General features: G+C 55.3%; 1 protein-coding gene across 1 annotated transcript in view; it reads right to left on the bottom strand.

The window, feature by feature from the left end:
* The window catches only part of syne2b (spectrin repeat containing, nuclear envelope 2b), a 65874-nt gene that overhangs the window by 7584 nt on the left and 43563 nt on the right, over nucleotides 1-14727 (bottom strand). Inside the window, 32 exon segments of the mRNA XM_057011577.1 lie at nucleotides 520-682; nucleotides 3598-3764; nucleotides 4113-4271; nucleotides 4526-4681; nucleotides 5075-5200; nucleotides 5701-5895; nucleotides 6160-6391; nucleotides 6474-6568; nucleotides 6636-6783; nucleotides 7076-7230; nucleotides 7652-7750; nucleotides 8228-8410; nucleotides 8474-8675; nucleotides 8758-8891; nucleotides 8977-9144; nucleotides 9256-9444; nucleotides 9573-9728; nucleotides 9861-10037; nucleotides 10114-10257; nucleotides 10329-10538; nucleotides 10621-10753; nucleotides 10832-11025; nucleotides 11416-11544; nucleotides 11763-11915; nucleotides 11993-12193; nucleotides 12271-12330; nucleotides 12488-12676; nucleotides 12755-12877; nucleotides 13102-13227; nucleotides 13416-13506; nucleotides 13587-13702; nucleotides 14088-14537. Of these exon segments, the coding sequence (XP_056867557.1) occupies nucleotides 520-682; nucleotides 3598-3764; nucleotides 4113-4271; nucleotides 4526-4681; nucleotides 5075-5200; nucleotides 5701-5895; nucleotides 6160-6391; nucleotides 6474-6568; nucleotides 6636-6783; nucleotides 7076-7230; nucleotides 7652-7750; nucleotides 8228-8410; nucleotides 8474-8675; nucleotides 8758-8891; nucleotides 8977-9144; nucleotides 9256-9444; nucleotides 9573-9728; nucleotides 9861-10037; nucleotides 10114-10257; nucleotides 10329-10538; nucleotides 10621-10753; nucleotides 10832-11025; nucleotides 11416-11544; nucleotides 11763-11915; nucleotides 11993-12193; nucleotides 12271-12330; nucleotides 12488-12676; nucleotides 12755-12877; nucleotides 13102-13227; nucleotides 13416-13506; nucleotides 13587-13702; nucleotides 14088-14537 (5223 nt within the window).

Here is a 14727-nt window from a genome sequence, read left to right as displayed (position 1 = left end):
GGCTGCAAATTTGTTGCCTGTTTGTTCAGAGTCGGCCCTCGGGGTTGCCGTGGTAACCCCTGAAAGCCCAGAGGAGCCTTCCGTCCGTCGCCCTCCTCCTCTCTGCTCCCACTCCTGAAAACTCCCATTTTTTTTGCCCCTCAATCCAATTCCAGCTTCACGTCTTTGCAAATCTGAGACCTCCTCCTCCTCCTCACCTCTAATCTGCTCAGGAACTTTAGCAGCCAAAAGATAAAACCCATAATAAACCCCGATTTCTGCCTCCAGAACCCCGATTCGGAGAGCGTTTAGCACAGTACGCCGTGGTACTCTACACAGCCTAATGGTTCCTCCATTGGTTCCTAATGGTTCCTCCCCGCGGCGTCTTGGGTCTAATGCTGCCTGAGCCGGAACCACGGACTGCTAGCGCTTGTTAGCCATCAGTGCGCTCGTTAGCTTCCGTTTTTAGCTTTGTTTCTAACGCATTTGTGTTTCTTTCTTTGAAACTCGGTGGAAGGTGAGACTGAAGCTGGACGCCACCTGCTGCTCCGTCAGCTTCCTCTGGATCTCCTCGGCGTGGCAGACCTCGTACACCACCGGCTCGGCGAGCTCCGCCTCCACGCGGGACAGCCACGTCCGCAGGTTGCTCATGTTCTTGTCCAGCTGTTGCACCGTCACCAGCGTCTCCTCCAGCTTCCTCACCCTGCAGGGACGCAAACGCCACCGTTAATGAGCTTCCACCGAGGTCATGTGACCTCAACTGGTGGTTTCCTAACACACACACACACACACACACACACACACACACACACACCACACACACACACACACACACACTCTCACGTTCACCAAAACAACAGGAGCATTATGTCACACTGACACACTGACCTACATCAGACTGGGAGACGTTGTGTCCCTGTCCCAGGACCAGGACCAGGACGGAGGTCCATGTGGGGGTTGTTCAGAGAAATAAAGCGAATAAAAACGAGGAAACTAATGAACCAGCTCAGGACGAGGACGTTCCACCACAGGGACGAGTGAATAACCACACCCACATCCCTGGGGGGAGGGGCTTCGGTAATTGTTGTAATTTGATTCCATTTTTAAAGAGGTTATATTTCACCACCACGTTGTGACATCGGCCCTTTTCTGGGTCTCTGACGTCACGTTACGAGCGAAGCTAAAAACAAAGCTAACAAAGAGTCAGAAGCTCCAGGATTCAGGTGCAGCTGCCGAGAAGATGGCGGACACACACTGACCCAGCAGGGGGCCTCGGTGGAAAATCACCCATCTGCCATCTTCTTCTGTTCCAATAAACCTGCCCGAGGTCACCAAATAAAACATCGGGACACAACAGACGGAGGAATAACTGAGAAACGAGCGTGACAAACGAGGCTTCTCTACGCTAACGCAACAAAAGTTCGGCTTCCACATTCAATAAAAGTCTCAATTATGTTCGTAAACCAACACGTTCTAAATCAGAGCTCCCCCTACAGGCCTGGAGAATACTGCAGGCTTTTATGGATTTGGTGCTTTAAATACATTTGTTTTGTATCTTTCTTTTAATCTCCGAAGCTGCGTCACTGGGAAAATCTGCCGAGTTGCCGGTCACACACACACACACACACACACACACACACACACACCACACACACACACACACAGCTGTAATCCACCTGATCACCATGAAACTGTAAATCTTTTGTAACAGCTTTGTAAACTTAGCGATTCGACAAACGTCAGCGCAGGAACTAAAACAAACATCTGCCTGACGTTGGTCTCATTCATGCAAACGGGGACACACACACTCGCCCCCCCGGGGTTGACGGCCAACAGCACAAAGGCCCGTGTCAGCAGGCGGCAGCTGCTGGACCGTTTGTTTTGGGGGACAAAAGCGAGTCAAGAGTCAGAGTCAACTCGTCTAATCCGTCCGCCGAGAGACGAGAGGACGACGGGAGTCTGAGGACGTGAGATCAAGGCAGCGGTGGACATCTGAAGCCAGCTTGGTGTCCACAAGTTGGACCTTTATCAACATCCTTCATCCGCTCGACAAGAAAAAGACGAATAAGAATCTGGGGAAAAGTGGTCTTCATTAAAAACCATCAGCTAGCTTCTATCATGCTATAACATGTTTTTTTTAGGCTAAAGCAGCTCAACGAATTTATAGGCCATGTTTATTTTTTTTAATTTCATTCTGCGTCAGTCGTTAGCATCGTCTCGTATGAAATGAAAGAAAAATAACGTTTACTTTCTCTGTAACAGACAAACATTCCATCAGCCGGCAGCTCATTAACAGGCTTAACCTCGTTACGCTGGTCAGTCACTGGGGCGGGTTGGGGGGGGGGGGGGTTAATCCACTATTGTGTGTCACGCTCCCTCTACACGGGCGACGCGCTGCTACTGTTGATGCTGTGGGGGGGCGTCTCTGTCCCAGCACCCGGGACCACTGCTCGGGTCAGTGACCTCCTCAGACCGAGCCCACACACAGGATCAGGTAGGTTCTCAGTTAAGTACAAAGTCACATGACTGTAGCTGTTGCCATGGCTACTGGAAACAACTCCTGAACCATAGGTAGAAGCTCCATCCAGGCACCATATGGCGGCTCTAAGTCAGCCCCCCCCAGGTCGGGTTTAACCCCTTGGAAGAGCTCATTACTGAGAACTGGTGTCCTGATCGACAACAACGATGGAAAAACAATCAGTGATCAATAATCTGACAGAACCTTTGATGAACAACAACATGATTATTGATGGAGGACAGACTCAAACATCAACCTGTCGTTCCCCATCTACCCAGGAACCAGCCACCAGGGGCAGGTCAACTCCTGAATAAAGTCTTGTTTATAGCCAATCACAGCGCAGGACTCTGCCCGCAGCCAATCACAGCGCAGGACTCTGCCCGCAGCCAATCACAGCGCAGGACTCTGCCCGTAGCCAATCACAGCGCAGGACTCTGCCCGTAGCCAATCACAGCGCAGGACTCTGCCCGCAGCCAATCACAGCGCAGGACTCTGCCCGCAGCCAATCACAGCGCAGGACGGCACTGATAAACAGACATTTTCTCTGCTCCATTTCGGCTTTGCTGGATTAATAAGAATCTCTGCAGGCTGGAAGCTTTTCTGCTCTAATCTGCAGCTGCAGCAGAATCACAGCTGTCAGAGAAAACCTGCTGCATAAAACACATAAGGACCAGGGACCCAGAGAGCCAGGGAACCAGGGACCCAGAGAGCCAGGGACCCAGAGAGCCAGGGACCCAGAGAGCCAGGGACCCAGAGAACCCAGAGAGCCAGGGACCCAGAGAACCCAGAGAGCCAGGGACCCAGAGAACCCAGAAAGCCAGAGAGCCAGGGACCCAGAGAACCCAGAGAGCCAGGGACCCAGAGAACCAGGGACCCAGAGAACCCAGAGGAACCAGGGACCCAGAGAACCAGGGACCCAGAGGAACCAGGGACCCAGAGAGCCAGGGAACCAGGCACCCAGAGAACCAGGGACCCAGAGAACCAGGGACCCAGCTCTAAAGCTGAACAATGCCACCAGAACACAGAGTCATTCGGGCTAAATTAGAGAAGCTTCTGAAGTTCTCGGCCAGCTGACCCCAGGTCAGTGCTCTGGTCCTCACCTGGTCTCGATGTGGTCGAACAGGTGCTGCCAGCGGTCGCTCACGTCCTTCAGCTTGGCGTTGACCTCCGTCTCTTTGGTCCTGTTGCTGGCTGTGATGAGCTGCTCTCCCAGCTGCTTCAGGTGGGTCTTGTTCTCACTGAACAGGTTGATCTCCTCCATGCAGTCCTGGAGACAACCAGGGCATCAGCAGGAACCAGCAAGAAAAACACACTGGTGAAACCCTGAAGGCTGCAGAACCAGAGCAGATCTTCTCATGAAGACACACAACTGTTCAGTCTCTTCAGAGAAACTTCTCAACTCCCACAATGCCTTGTGCCTCTAGCAGGAGAGCAGTTAGGAACTCATTCAGCTCTTTGAGATCTGAACTCCATCACCCAGGAACCTCCAGTGACCTCAAACACGACCAGAACCAGAGACAGTTCCACAAACATCAGACGGTCGACACAACCAGAAGGTTCCTGTGACAGAGCTCCTTTGCAGTGGTTGAAAGGGAAACGTGGGAGAGGTTTTTACCTTCTTGAGCTTCTCCACCATCTCCTCGATGTTCAGGTCCGAGCTGAGCACCACCTTGTTCTCCATCTGCGTCAGCCAGTCACACAGCTCCTTGTTCTTCTCATGGAAGATGATCCAGGCGTTGAGGCGGTCTGCGATCTCCTGTTTACGCAGAGACACCTGGGACAGAGGTGAAGCTTCAGCTGAAGACGTTCGGACATCACGGAACCACAACCCCCCCCCCCCCCCCCCCCCCCCACGGTCCCTGGTGAACATGAGCAGTTCCTCTAGGTTCCTGGTGGACATTCGTTCAGTTGTTGCCCACAGAACTCAAGCTTTAGCTCAGAGAGACCAGAAATGTTCTACAGACTCAAACCACCAGGTTGTTAAAGTCACAGATCAGGACGGCGGGCTGTGATTGGCTGACGGCTCACCTTCAGACAAAGCTCCTCCCACTGGCAGTGGAGGTGCTCCACCTGCTCCTGCAGCAGCAGGACGTCGTCGGCGATGATGTACTGCGACAGGTCCGTCTTCATGGCACTGAGTTCTGTCAGGCTCTGCGCCCAGTCCTCCAGCGAGTCCTCGTTCTCCTGCATACCATAACACAGCAGTGGTCACCACGGCGACGGAGACGACCTTCCTCTGCTGCCTGCTGCGCCCTAATGTCGGCCCCTCTCTCCTCTCTCTCTCCGCCCACAGAGGATTAAGGGCTGGGGGCGGGGCTGAGGGCGGGGCTAATGGAGGGCGGGGGAGGGGGATCAAGGCTGTGACGGGTCACGGAGGATGAGAAACAAACCTTCACGTGTCACTTCCTGTCACACTCAGTCTGAATGTTTTGATCTTGGAAACGTCGTAAATGTAAACAATCTTTACTCCTCTGACGATATTTAAAAAACTTTCTTCACCATAAGGCTCCCTGACTCCGCCTCCCCAGGTCGTTTCTGACTGTTAAACCTGCACGCCGAAGCGGCGTCCGTCGGTACCTGGTTGGACTTCTCGGCGCCCTGCAGCTCGTCGTCGCTCTCTGGGACGGACCGGTTGAGTCTGGTCTTCAGGTCCTTCAGCCTCGTCATGCTGTCCGTCAGCCCGTCCTCGCAGCGCCGCCACTTCTGAGGCGGAGACACGAACCAGAACACATTTGAGGACACACGTCGCAGCTGATTGGCTGCCAGACGAGCCAATCAGCTGCCGTTAGCATTGATTAGCCGATTGGATTAACTAGAAAAAGAAACGGGCGAGTCGGCGGAGGACAAACGTCCTGTTTGATTTTAACGTGATCAGAGGGAACTTTATAGGGTCAGAACTGAGACAAATGTTTATTGTTGGGTTTGTTTTTTAAATTTCACATCAATTAAATTTGTTCAGCAACAAATAAAAAAAGAAAAAAATAATTTTGATCATCAAGATTTTAATGTAGAAACCTCAGAGATTTATTTATGAATAAATACAATTAAATAGGACCGGACCCTGGTCCAGGACCGGTTCCCCGGGCCCTGGGCCCTTATCCTGGTCCAGGACCGGTTCCCCGGACCCTGGTCCAGGACCGGTTCCCCGGGCCCTGGGCCCTGATCCTGGTCCAGGACTACTACTGCAGCAGATGTTCCCTCACCTCGATGATGGTCTGGGTCAGTTCTGTCCTCCGGCCCAGCAGGTTCTGGAGCTTGTCCCAGTCCTCCTGCAGGGTCCCGAGGTCCACCTGCAGCTGCTCCTGGGTCTCCTGGTCGGCCATGGCGAAGAGCTGCCGGCCCAGGTCCAGAGTGTGGACGAAACCAGCCTGATGACGCTGGAACTGCAGCTCGGCGCGCTGAGAGGATCCAAGGAGATTTACTGATTCCAAGTTCAGCAAAATTCTGAATTCACTTTTATCGTCAGAATTCTGCCAGAACTTCTGCTAAAGTTCTGCCACACAAATCTTCACGCTCAGTTTCTGCTGTTCAATCACCTGCTGGATTTAATCAAAGCTCAAACGGGACAGAAACCGTGTGTTAATCTCGTCAACCTTCCGCTGATTCCCGAAACCCTCCTAAATAAATGACTGGAACCGGATTTCTCCGGTTCCGGTTCTGACCTGCAGGTCCTGGAGGCTCCGCCGGAGCTGCTGCACGCCGCAGCGGGCCGGCCCGGCCGAGGGGAGGAGCCTCCTGGTGTCCGCCAAGAACCGCTGCAGCTTCTTCAGGCTGCGTCTGTAGGCGTGCCAGTGCTTCACCAGCCCCTCCACCAGGAGGCGCCGCTGGTCGGCCCGCTGCACCGCCCCCTGCCAGTGCTCCCGCAGGTGGGCCAGCTTCAGGATGAAGCCGCTCCTGCAGACACCCCCCCCCCCGGAGCTACAGTCAGCCCAAGCTAACGCCCGTGGCGTGCAGACGCGGGCGGAGCCCCGGTTACCTGTCGTCCACCTCGCCGCGCTGCAGCAGCTGGAGGGCGTCCGCCAGGACCGAATGGAGGATCTGGTGTCCGATGGAGAGCTCCGTCTGGAACCTCTGAAACAGCACGCCGCCGTTAGCCTAGCCGCGGCCGCCTTTAGCCGCGCGTCGGGACGCGTGTCACCTTGTGCGTGCAGAGCTGCCGTCTGAGGCCGGCGTAGGAGGCAGCGACGTCGACGGCGAGGTCGTCCTCCGTCCGCTGCAGGAACGACATCCAGCTCTGGCACTTCTGCTCGAAGCTCTGCCGCCTCAGCGCCTCCGTCTGCAGCTCGCTGCCCACCCGGAACGCCGGCGTTCCCAGTGAGAAATGAGATGAACGTGGTCGTCATGGCAGGCGAACGTGGATGCGACAGTGATACATGGATCCAACTCGGATCTCAGGAGATTTATTGGGGCTCAGAACAACTTCAGGGTGGGAAAATGGGGAAACAGCGCCCCCCGTTGGCCCGCACGTGTAACTGAAATAACCTTTATGCAACCGTCTCATGTCACAGTTATGCATGTGACATGAGACTAGATTATTTTAGCTCCTTCTAATCTTAGACTAATGTTATGTGTTCTGACCTGCAGGTCTCCTCAGCGCGGGCGGCGGCGGCGGCCCAGCGGCGGTCGAGGAGCTGCAGGCGGCGTGCTGTAGCGTGGTCTGGCGTCACGCCGCGGCTCAGCTCGTTCAACACATCCAGGTCAGCAGAGCGACCGCAGGGCTGCAGGAGGTCAGACTGTGGACAGATGGAGACGTTTAGGAGTCTGGAGGGGGCGGAGCCACCCTGCCGGCAAATGAGAGCAGCCAATCAGAGCCCAGCTGCTTAAACCAGGTGAGACCCAGTTTTAACAATGACGAGAATAAGAATCAAAATAGGACTGAGAAATGAAGAGTTTTAAACAGTTTATAAGATTCTACTGATTCACTTTAAAGAAATGATCTCAAGTAAAAACAAACTTTTGAAGAAATCTCAGAAACGGAGTAAACTTGTACACAGGTAAACTTGTACACAGGTAAACTTGTACACAGGTAAACTTGTACACAGGTAAACTTGTAAACAGGTAAACTCGTACACAGGTAAACTTGTAAACAGGTAAACTAAACCACTCAGAGACGCGACGTCGGCGGCCGGAATAAAACGTTTAAACGTGACCGACCTGATCAGCCTGAACCTCCAGACGCTGCTGCCACAGACGCAGATCCTCCTCCAGAGAGGCCAGAAGAGCCGAGAGCTCCTGGAGCCGCTGCAGCTCCTCCTACACACACACACACACACACACACACACGCACGCACACACACGCACACACACACACACACACACACACCACACACACACACACACCACACACGCACGCACGCACACACACACGCACACGCACACACACACACCACACACGCACACACACGCACCACACGCACACACACGCACACGCACCACACACACACACACACACCACACACGCACACACACACACGCACACACACACGCACACACACACACACACACACACACACACAGCTGTCTAATTTGTAGGTCAGTGTGAGTTTAAGCGTCACTCACAGCCTCAAATGTGTAAGAAACCAAATATTTTATTAATCAAATATTTGGTTTGAAAGAAAAGTTTCTGAAATTAATAAAAACTGAGATTAACACGTGAAAAAAAGTCATCAATACTCCACTCACCCTCATCCCCTCATCCCCTCATCCACTCATCCCCTCATCCCTCCGTACCTGCAGCTGACCCAACCTCTCCCTCAGGTTCCAGATGGTCTCCTGGATGTCACGTGACAACAGACGCAGTTCTGATTGGACCAGACAGGCGGCTGGAGGTTCCAGCAGGTCGGTGAGGCTGCGGGAGGCCTCCAGCGCCCCCTGCAGGTCGGCCTGCAGGACGTCGGCCGTCTGCAGCAGGTTCTGAGGGAGAGTTTGAATGTTGCAGCTCCACCAGAACCTTTGGATCATCAGACGCTTCCTCACCTCCACCCGTCTGATCCTCTCGGCCGTTTGCTCCACGTCTCCTTCAGCCGGCGCCCCGCCCAGCATCGCCGCGGCGTCACGTCGCAGCGTCTGCAGCCTGCGGGTCAGCGCCGCCGCCCGGCCGCAGTGACCCTCCCAGACCTGCAGGAGGCGCCCACTCTTCTGCAGCTGCCTCTGCAGCTCCGAGCGGAGCGCGCTCCACCTGCGGGACCACGGAGAGTGAGCGACCGATCCGTCAGCCGATCCGTCAGCCGACCGAAGACGCCGTCGCGCCCGGGACGCACCTGTCTCGCTCTCGCTCCGCCCGCTCGGCGAGGAGGGCGGCGGCGGCGGGACTGACGACGCCGCTGAGGGCGGAGACCGCCTCAATCAGCCGACGCCACTCTGAGGAAGACGATGATGTCGCCTCCTGAAGAAGCTGCACAGAAGAGAGACTTTCAGAGTGGGCGGGGCCGGGTCACATGACTCGCCACGAGCCGCCGGCGGGTGGCGTCAGGTCCAACCTGCAGCTGCTGGTGAACATCTGTGTGGGCCTGCAGGCAGATCTGAGGCTGATGAAGACGAAGGCTCTGACAGGTGCTGCTCGTCTTCATCGCCAGCTGACTCAGCTCCTCCTCCAGATGTTCCCACAGCTGCTGCGCCGCCGCCAGCTCCTGGTCAGCGGACGCCGCCTGCACGCGAGACAGAAACGTCCAATCAGCAGCGGCCTTCAGGGCCAGTTCGGGTCGAGTTTAGCATCAGAACTTTAAAACGCATCTAAAACGCATCACTGCTGTCCTCACAAGTACATGTAAACCTGACTGGCAGAAGATCAAAGCAGAACGTGCGACAGATGTGCCGACCTGTGAGCCGAGACCTTCGCACGTCTGGATCAACATCTGGGTCTGACTGAAGAGACGGGAGCACATCTGGTCTTCGCCAGAGAACTCCTGGAGGAGAGCAAGCTGCTGCCGGACCTCCAGCTGCAGGGCCTGACACACACACACACACCACACACACACACCACACACACACACACACACACACACACACACACACAGGGTTTCCTTTGACCCTGACCTACAATGTGTGTGTGTCGTGACCTGTCGTGACCTCTGACCTGGCAGGCGGCTCTGCTCCGCCGTAACTCCGCCCTGCTGCTGGGCGTCCTGGCCGCGAGGACCCAGCGGTTCTGATCGGCGGCCCACCGGCTGATCCGCTGCAGTCGGACCTCCTGCTCCGCTCTGCTCCTCAGCTCCTGCTGCGCCTCCTGAACCTGCGAGTCACCTGAAGGTTCTCACGGTTCTCTCAAACACCAGCTAGCTTAGCTTCATTAGCATTTCCCCAATAAAAACTGTTTCCACGGCGATGAAAACAGTCAGAGAAAGTAAAGGTTGAATGTTCTGACCCGACACTGGAGCCTCGCCTGCAGACGGAACCATCTCCGGCTCAAACCGCCCTGCTCCTCCGCAAACTGGTTCTGCTCACAGCGCCGCCGGTGGTCATGCTCGGTACTGCACCCGTGTGAAGGCTGGTCCACAGAGTCCAGGGTGGCCTGATGGGAAACCATCTCGGTCCGAAGATCCTGAGCGGCACCAGACGGATGAATTAACTCCCTGGAACAGTTCTGGGTTCTGAAGTCACTTCAGGTGTTTTTTTACTCTGCAGTCTTTCAGCTGCTGACTCAGCTCTGTCGTGCTGGATCGGGTCCGACTCAGAAGTTCCTCCAGTCGGGTTTCAGCCGAGTCCACCCAGGTCTGCAGGACCTGCAGCGCCCCCTGCTGGCCCACCATCTTCAGCCACCGCTGAGGAGACAAAAATGTCCAGGATGAAACCAGCTGAGCTGGAACCCAGTAATGGGGGGGGGGGGTCTCACCTCCTGCAGGGCTGTTTGGACCGCAGGAACATCAGCCAGCAGACCGGACCAGTCCAGTTCCACCTGTGTGAGCTGGGCTTGGAGGCAGCTCTGAGCCGGGTCTGGAGTCTCATCTCCTTCATCATCTCCTCTCAGTTGAAGCATCTGAGCTCCAGCGCCGACCACCGCCGCCTTCAGCCCAGATCTGGACTCCAAGTCTTTGGTCAGCTCCTGAAGAGAAGAACCAGAACCATGAGGTAAAACCTGCCCTCCTGGAGGCTGGTAGAGCTCTCCAGCATCACATCCATCTCACCACAGCCTGGACGAAGTGTCTCTGGCTCAGGTCAGCGTCCACCTCCTCCAGCCTGGACAGCTGGTCCAATGTGTCAATCACCCGCCTGGCCCCGCCCATCCACTCAACCAGGGCATCAAAGTCATGAAGAAACCTGTTCACAGGTGGGTCCAACCTCCAGGTGAACAGAGCTCAGGGCACGACGATAAGATCTCAGCTTTCTTCCGCTCACCTGCATCTCAGCTTCCACCTCTTCTCTAATCTCGAGTGCTCCTGCTCCGACTCCCCAAACAAGGTTTTCCAACGAGCAACTAAGTTGGCGGTGGACACGCCCACTCCTTTACAGCCCGCCTTCTGCAGCCAGAGCCCCGCCTCCAGCACGCGACCGAACTGGGCCTCGTTGTTCTCCAGAACCTCACGGATTCCCTGTCGGAAACAGCCGAGACAGAAAATGCTAACGCTGCCCGCTCACTCATGCAGACGTATGTGAGGAAGCTAATTTCAATAATCTGAGATAGAATAATTATGCCTATGTTAGCATATTAGCATGAGCTTTAGCATTAGCCTCAAAGTAAATAGGTCGGACTGGTTCCGTTAGCGTCGTTTGCTAAATTTGCAGTCCCCGAATAAAGAGGCAGAACGAACCACAATAACGCTGGAGCTCTCTGCTCACAACTTCTAGAACATCATGTTCTCCCACAGAAAACATCTCATTTACTCCCACCTAATCATCCAATTGGGTTTGGACCGGCGCCGGCTGCCGAGCGCGGAGGAAACGCCGGCGGCGGCGCCCTGATGAGCTGCCTGGGCTCTTACCTTGTAGACTGAGAGCTTCTCTGATATCTGCTCCTCAGAAGCCCCCTCCTGCATTCTGGGAAATGAAGTTTGGAGGGGTCTCAGCAGGGAGTCTGCCCAGGCGCTGTCCTCCTCCCACTGCGACCACACCTGAGAGAGGGGGTCATCATTTCAGAAGAGTCTGACGTGCTAACAGGCTGTAAGATATTAGGCTAACATATTGTAGCATCGTGTAATCAGAATAATATATATTATTAATACATTTTTCTAGCTGTCGGGGTTAATTTTGGAAAACAGAATCATCGGTTTCACTGAACGTTAAGCTATGCTTCAAGTTGACTTCCAGTTTTTATTGTTTTATTTCGTACCCGCAGTATTTCCTGCATCGTAGTCGCCTTTGCTAACCCGCGGCGGCGCAGCCGAGCAACCTCCTCCTGCAGCCCCCCCTCCCACCTCTGGGGGGCGCTCTGGCTCAGGTACTGCAGGGTCCTAAAGTGACGGTCCAGGAACTGGAGGAACTTCTGAGCAGAAATATTTTAAAGATGATTTTAGCGTTCTGACGTGGAGCCGCGCAGCAGTTAGCCGTAGCCGCTCTGACCATGTGACCGGCGTGCTGCTGCCTCAGACCAGCCCTGTCGCGGAGCTCCACCTCGGGACCCGCGTCCAGGCGGTCACGCCCCAGAGCGAGCAGCTCCTCCAGGCTGTGGACGAGCTGCTCGTGATGATGCTGTAGCTCCACGCCGCTGTTCTCCTGGTTGCCATGGCAGCACACACCAGCCAGAGGTTGGTCCGGCTCCCCCTGAACAGTCGGAAAAGACGTCCAGCAAAAGTCGTGCCGTAAAGGCGCCACTTCAGTCGCCAAAAGTTTAGACCCACCTGTGACACCTGATGGATGGAGGAGGTGGACAGGTCACCTGAGCTCACCTGGGCGGTCTGCTGGAACATTGATCAGTTACATTGATCTGATATTTACACATCGATTAGTCGATTAAACCGGATCCTTTGTGACATCATCATATTTGCTCATCAATAAGCCATCGAGGGGGGGGGGGGGGGGGCACTCAGCTCGTATCCACGGTAACCAAGTTCTCACCTGTTGGATGTTCTCCTGTTTCAGGTCGCCGAGCCGCTTCTCTCGGAAGGTCAGGGAAGCTCGAATCACGGACAGGACCCTGAACGCATCGTCCAAACACTGCGGCACACAGGAGCTTTGACCTCCGCTGAACTTTGACCTCTGGCAGGTCAGCGCCGCGCCGAGGGCGTCCAGCTCTGAGGTCAGAGTCTGAAAAACGAAGATTTAAAAACAGCCGAGAGCGGGTCGATGGTTCTGGAATGAACCCGGACCCGCCGGCACCCTCACCTGCAGCAGGCGCCGACGGCGTCCGTCCTCGTCCTCCGTCCCCCCGGCCGTCCACCTCAGCACGTCCCTGATGGCGCTCAGACACGACGGCGTCCTGTGCAGGACCTGGAACAAACCCGAGTCCTGCGGACCCACAGACCCGGTTTCTTCTTCTCTCCTTTTCTCCGCAGATTTAATTTCAATGAAACAACTGATTTTTCTGTTTCATCTTCGACTCTAAAACCGTCGTATTTATTTTCTCGGGGACTCAAAGCTGCTGCTGGTGTGTGTGTGTGTGTGTGTGTGTGTGGGGGGGGGGGGGCAGCTATACGATATACGAGCCGATCACAGGAAGTCATGTGACTAACCGCGGTCTCCGCCGGGCCGAGCGCCCTCAGCGCTCTGGTGAGCGCCTGCAGCTCCTTCACGGTCTGCGTTTCGCTCCCACTCTGTTTCTGTTTCGCTGCTCCATCGCCCGTAAATGAGTCTGTCACCTTCAGAGAGAGAGCGTCGTCAGGGTAACGCATTTACGGGAGCCCAGCAGGGCGCCCAGCAGGGGGCCCCGTAACGCCGCCGCCACAACAGGGCTCCTCCTGCTCCGAGGAGGTGATAATCAAAATGATTCTTTATTTATTTTTTACTCCTGCTGGTCTAGAAATTGAGGACGGAGACGATGCGTCACCTCAGACGGAGACAGCAGCCAGTTTTCCTCCAACAGGAGGAAACGGCGGCGAAGGTCCGACCACGAGTCCTGGTCACGGGGAAGGGCGGGGCTACCGGAGAACAGGTGCGACAGCGCGTTCAAGCCTACTGTTTTTAAGACAACTGTTAAGGTTTTAAAACCTGTGGTTACCATGGCGACGCCTGGCCCCGCTCCCCCGGCGGCGGGTCATGGGGTCGAGCCCGGCTGCCCTGCAGTGCGATGGCCTGGGTCAGTCCTCGCTGCTCGCTCAGCTGCTGCTCCAGCTCCTGCGCAAACAAACGCACACATCGGCGATAAAGCCGGCCGGTTTCCTGTTTTGGGGGGGGGGGGTTCTAAATACAGCTACATGCGTGCTGTTGGGCAGGGGAACAGCACCCCCTGGTGGACAACCATAAAGACTGATCAAATACGAGATCAGCAAAACAATTACAGGTAAAAGAGACAACGTGAAGCAGCAACGTTAAGAGACAACATGAAGCAGCAACATGAAGCAGCAACATGAGGGAGCAACATGAAGAGGCAACAGGAAGCAGCAACATGAAGCAGCAACATGAGGAGGCAACATGAAGAGGCAACATGAAGCAGCAACAGGAAGCAGCAACATGAAGCAGCAACATGAAGCGGCAACAGGAAGCAGCAACATGCTACCACCTTCTGCTGCTGCAGGCTGCTCTGTCTCAGCAGTTTGTTTCTTGGCGATGAGAAAATCTCCTGAAAGCTGCTGCTGCGCTTCAGCCTGGACTCCAGGGGGCGCTCCAGCTGAGGTTCGGGCCTCTGTGCACGACCCCAGGTACCGTCCACGTTTCCTTCCCGTCGCTGTTGTGTTTGACAGGAAGTGACATCACTGGCCTGCTCCAGCGCCGCGCCTCTCTCCTCGCTGCGCCGCTGCTGCAGCTGCTGCTGGACGCCGACCAGCTCGGCCTTCAGGAGCTCCAGTTTGGAGGACAGCAGCTCCACCACTTCCTGCTGGGATCCCACAGCTCCCAGTCCGTCCAGCTGCGGGTGGTCAAGGTGCTGCGGGTGGTCAAGGTGCTGCGGGTCAGCGGCTGGGCCGAGTGCCGACAGCTCCGCCACCTTCTGCTCGATCTCCAGGAAGATCTCCTGCAGAGCAGCAGTTACAGGAGATGAGATCATCACTGTGAGACAAGACGTCTTGAAGGGTCTCACACTATTGATTGATTAATTGGTTTCTGTTTGATTTTGGCCCGTTTGACCATCAAGACTTGAACTCCAGGCACGTGAAAAACTGCTTCCTGTTTCTGGATCGCGGCAACATTTTCTTTTTCATCTA

This window comes from Takifugu flavidus, chromosome 16 (genome assembly GCF_003711565.1).
Source record: "Takifugu flavidus isolate HTHZ2018 chromosome 16, ASM371156v2, whole genome shotgun sequence".
NCBI lineage: Eukaryota > Metazoa > Chordata > Actinopteri > Tetraodontiformes > Tetraodontidae > Takifugu > Takifugu flavidus.
This window is presented reverse-complemented; position numbering and strand designations above follow the sequence as displayed.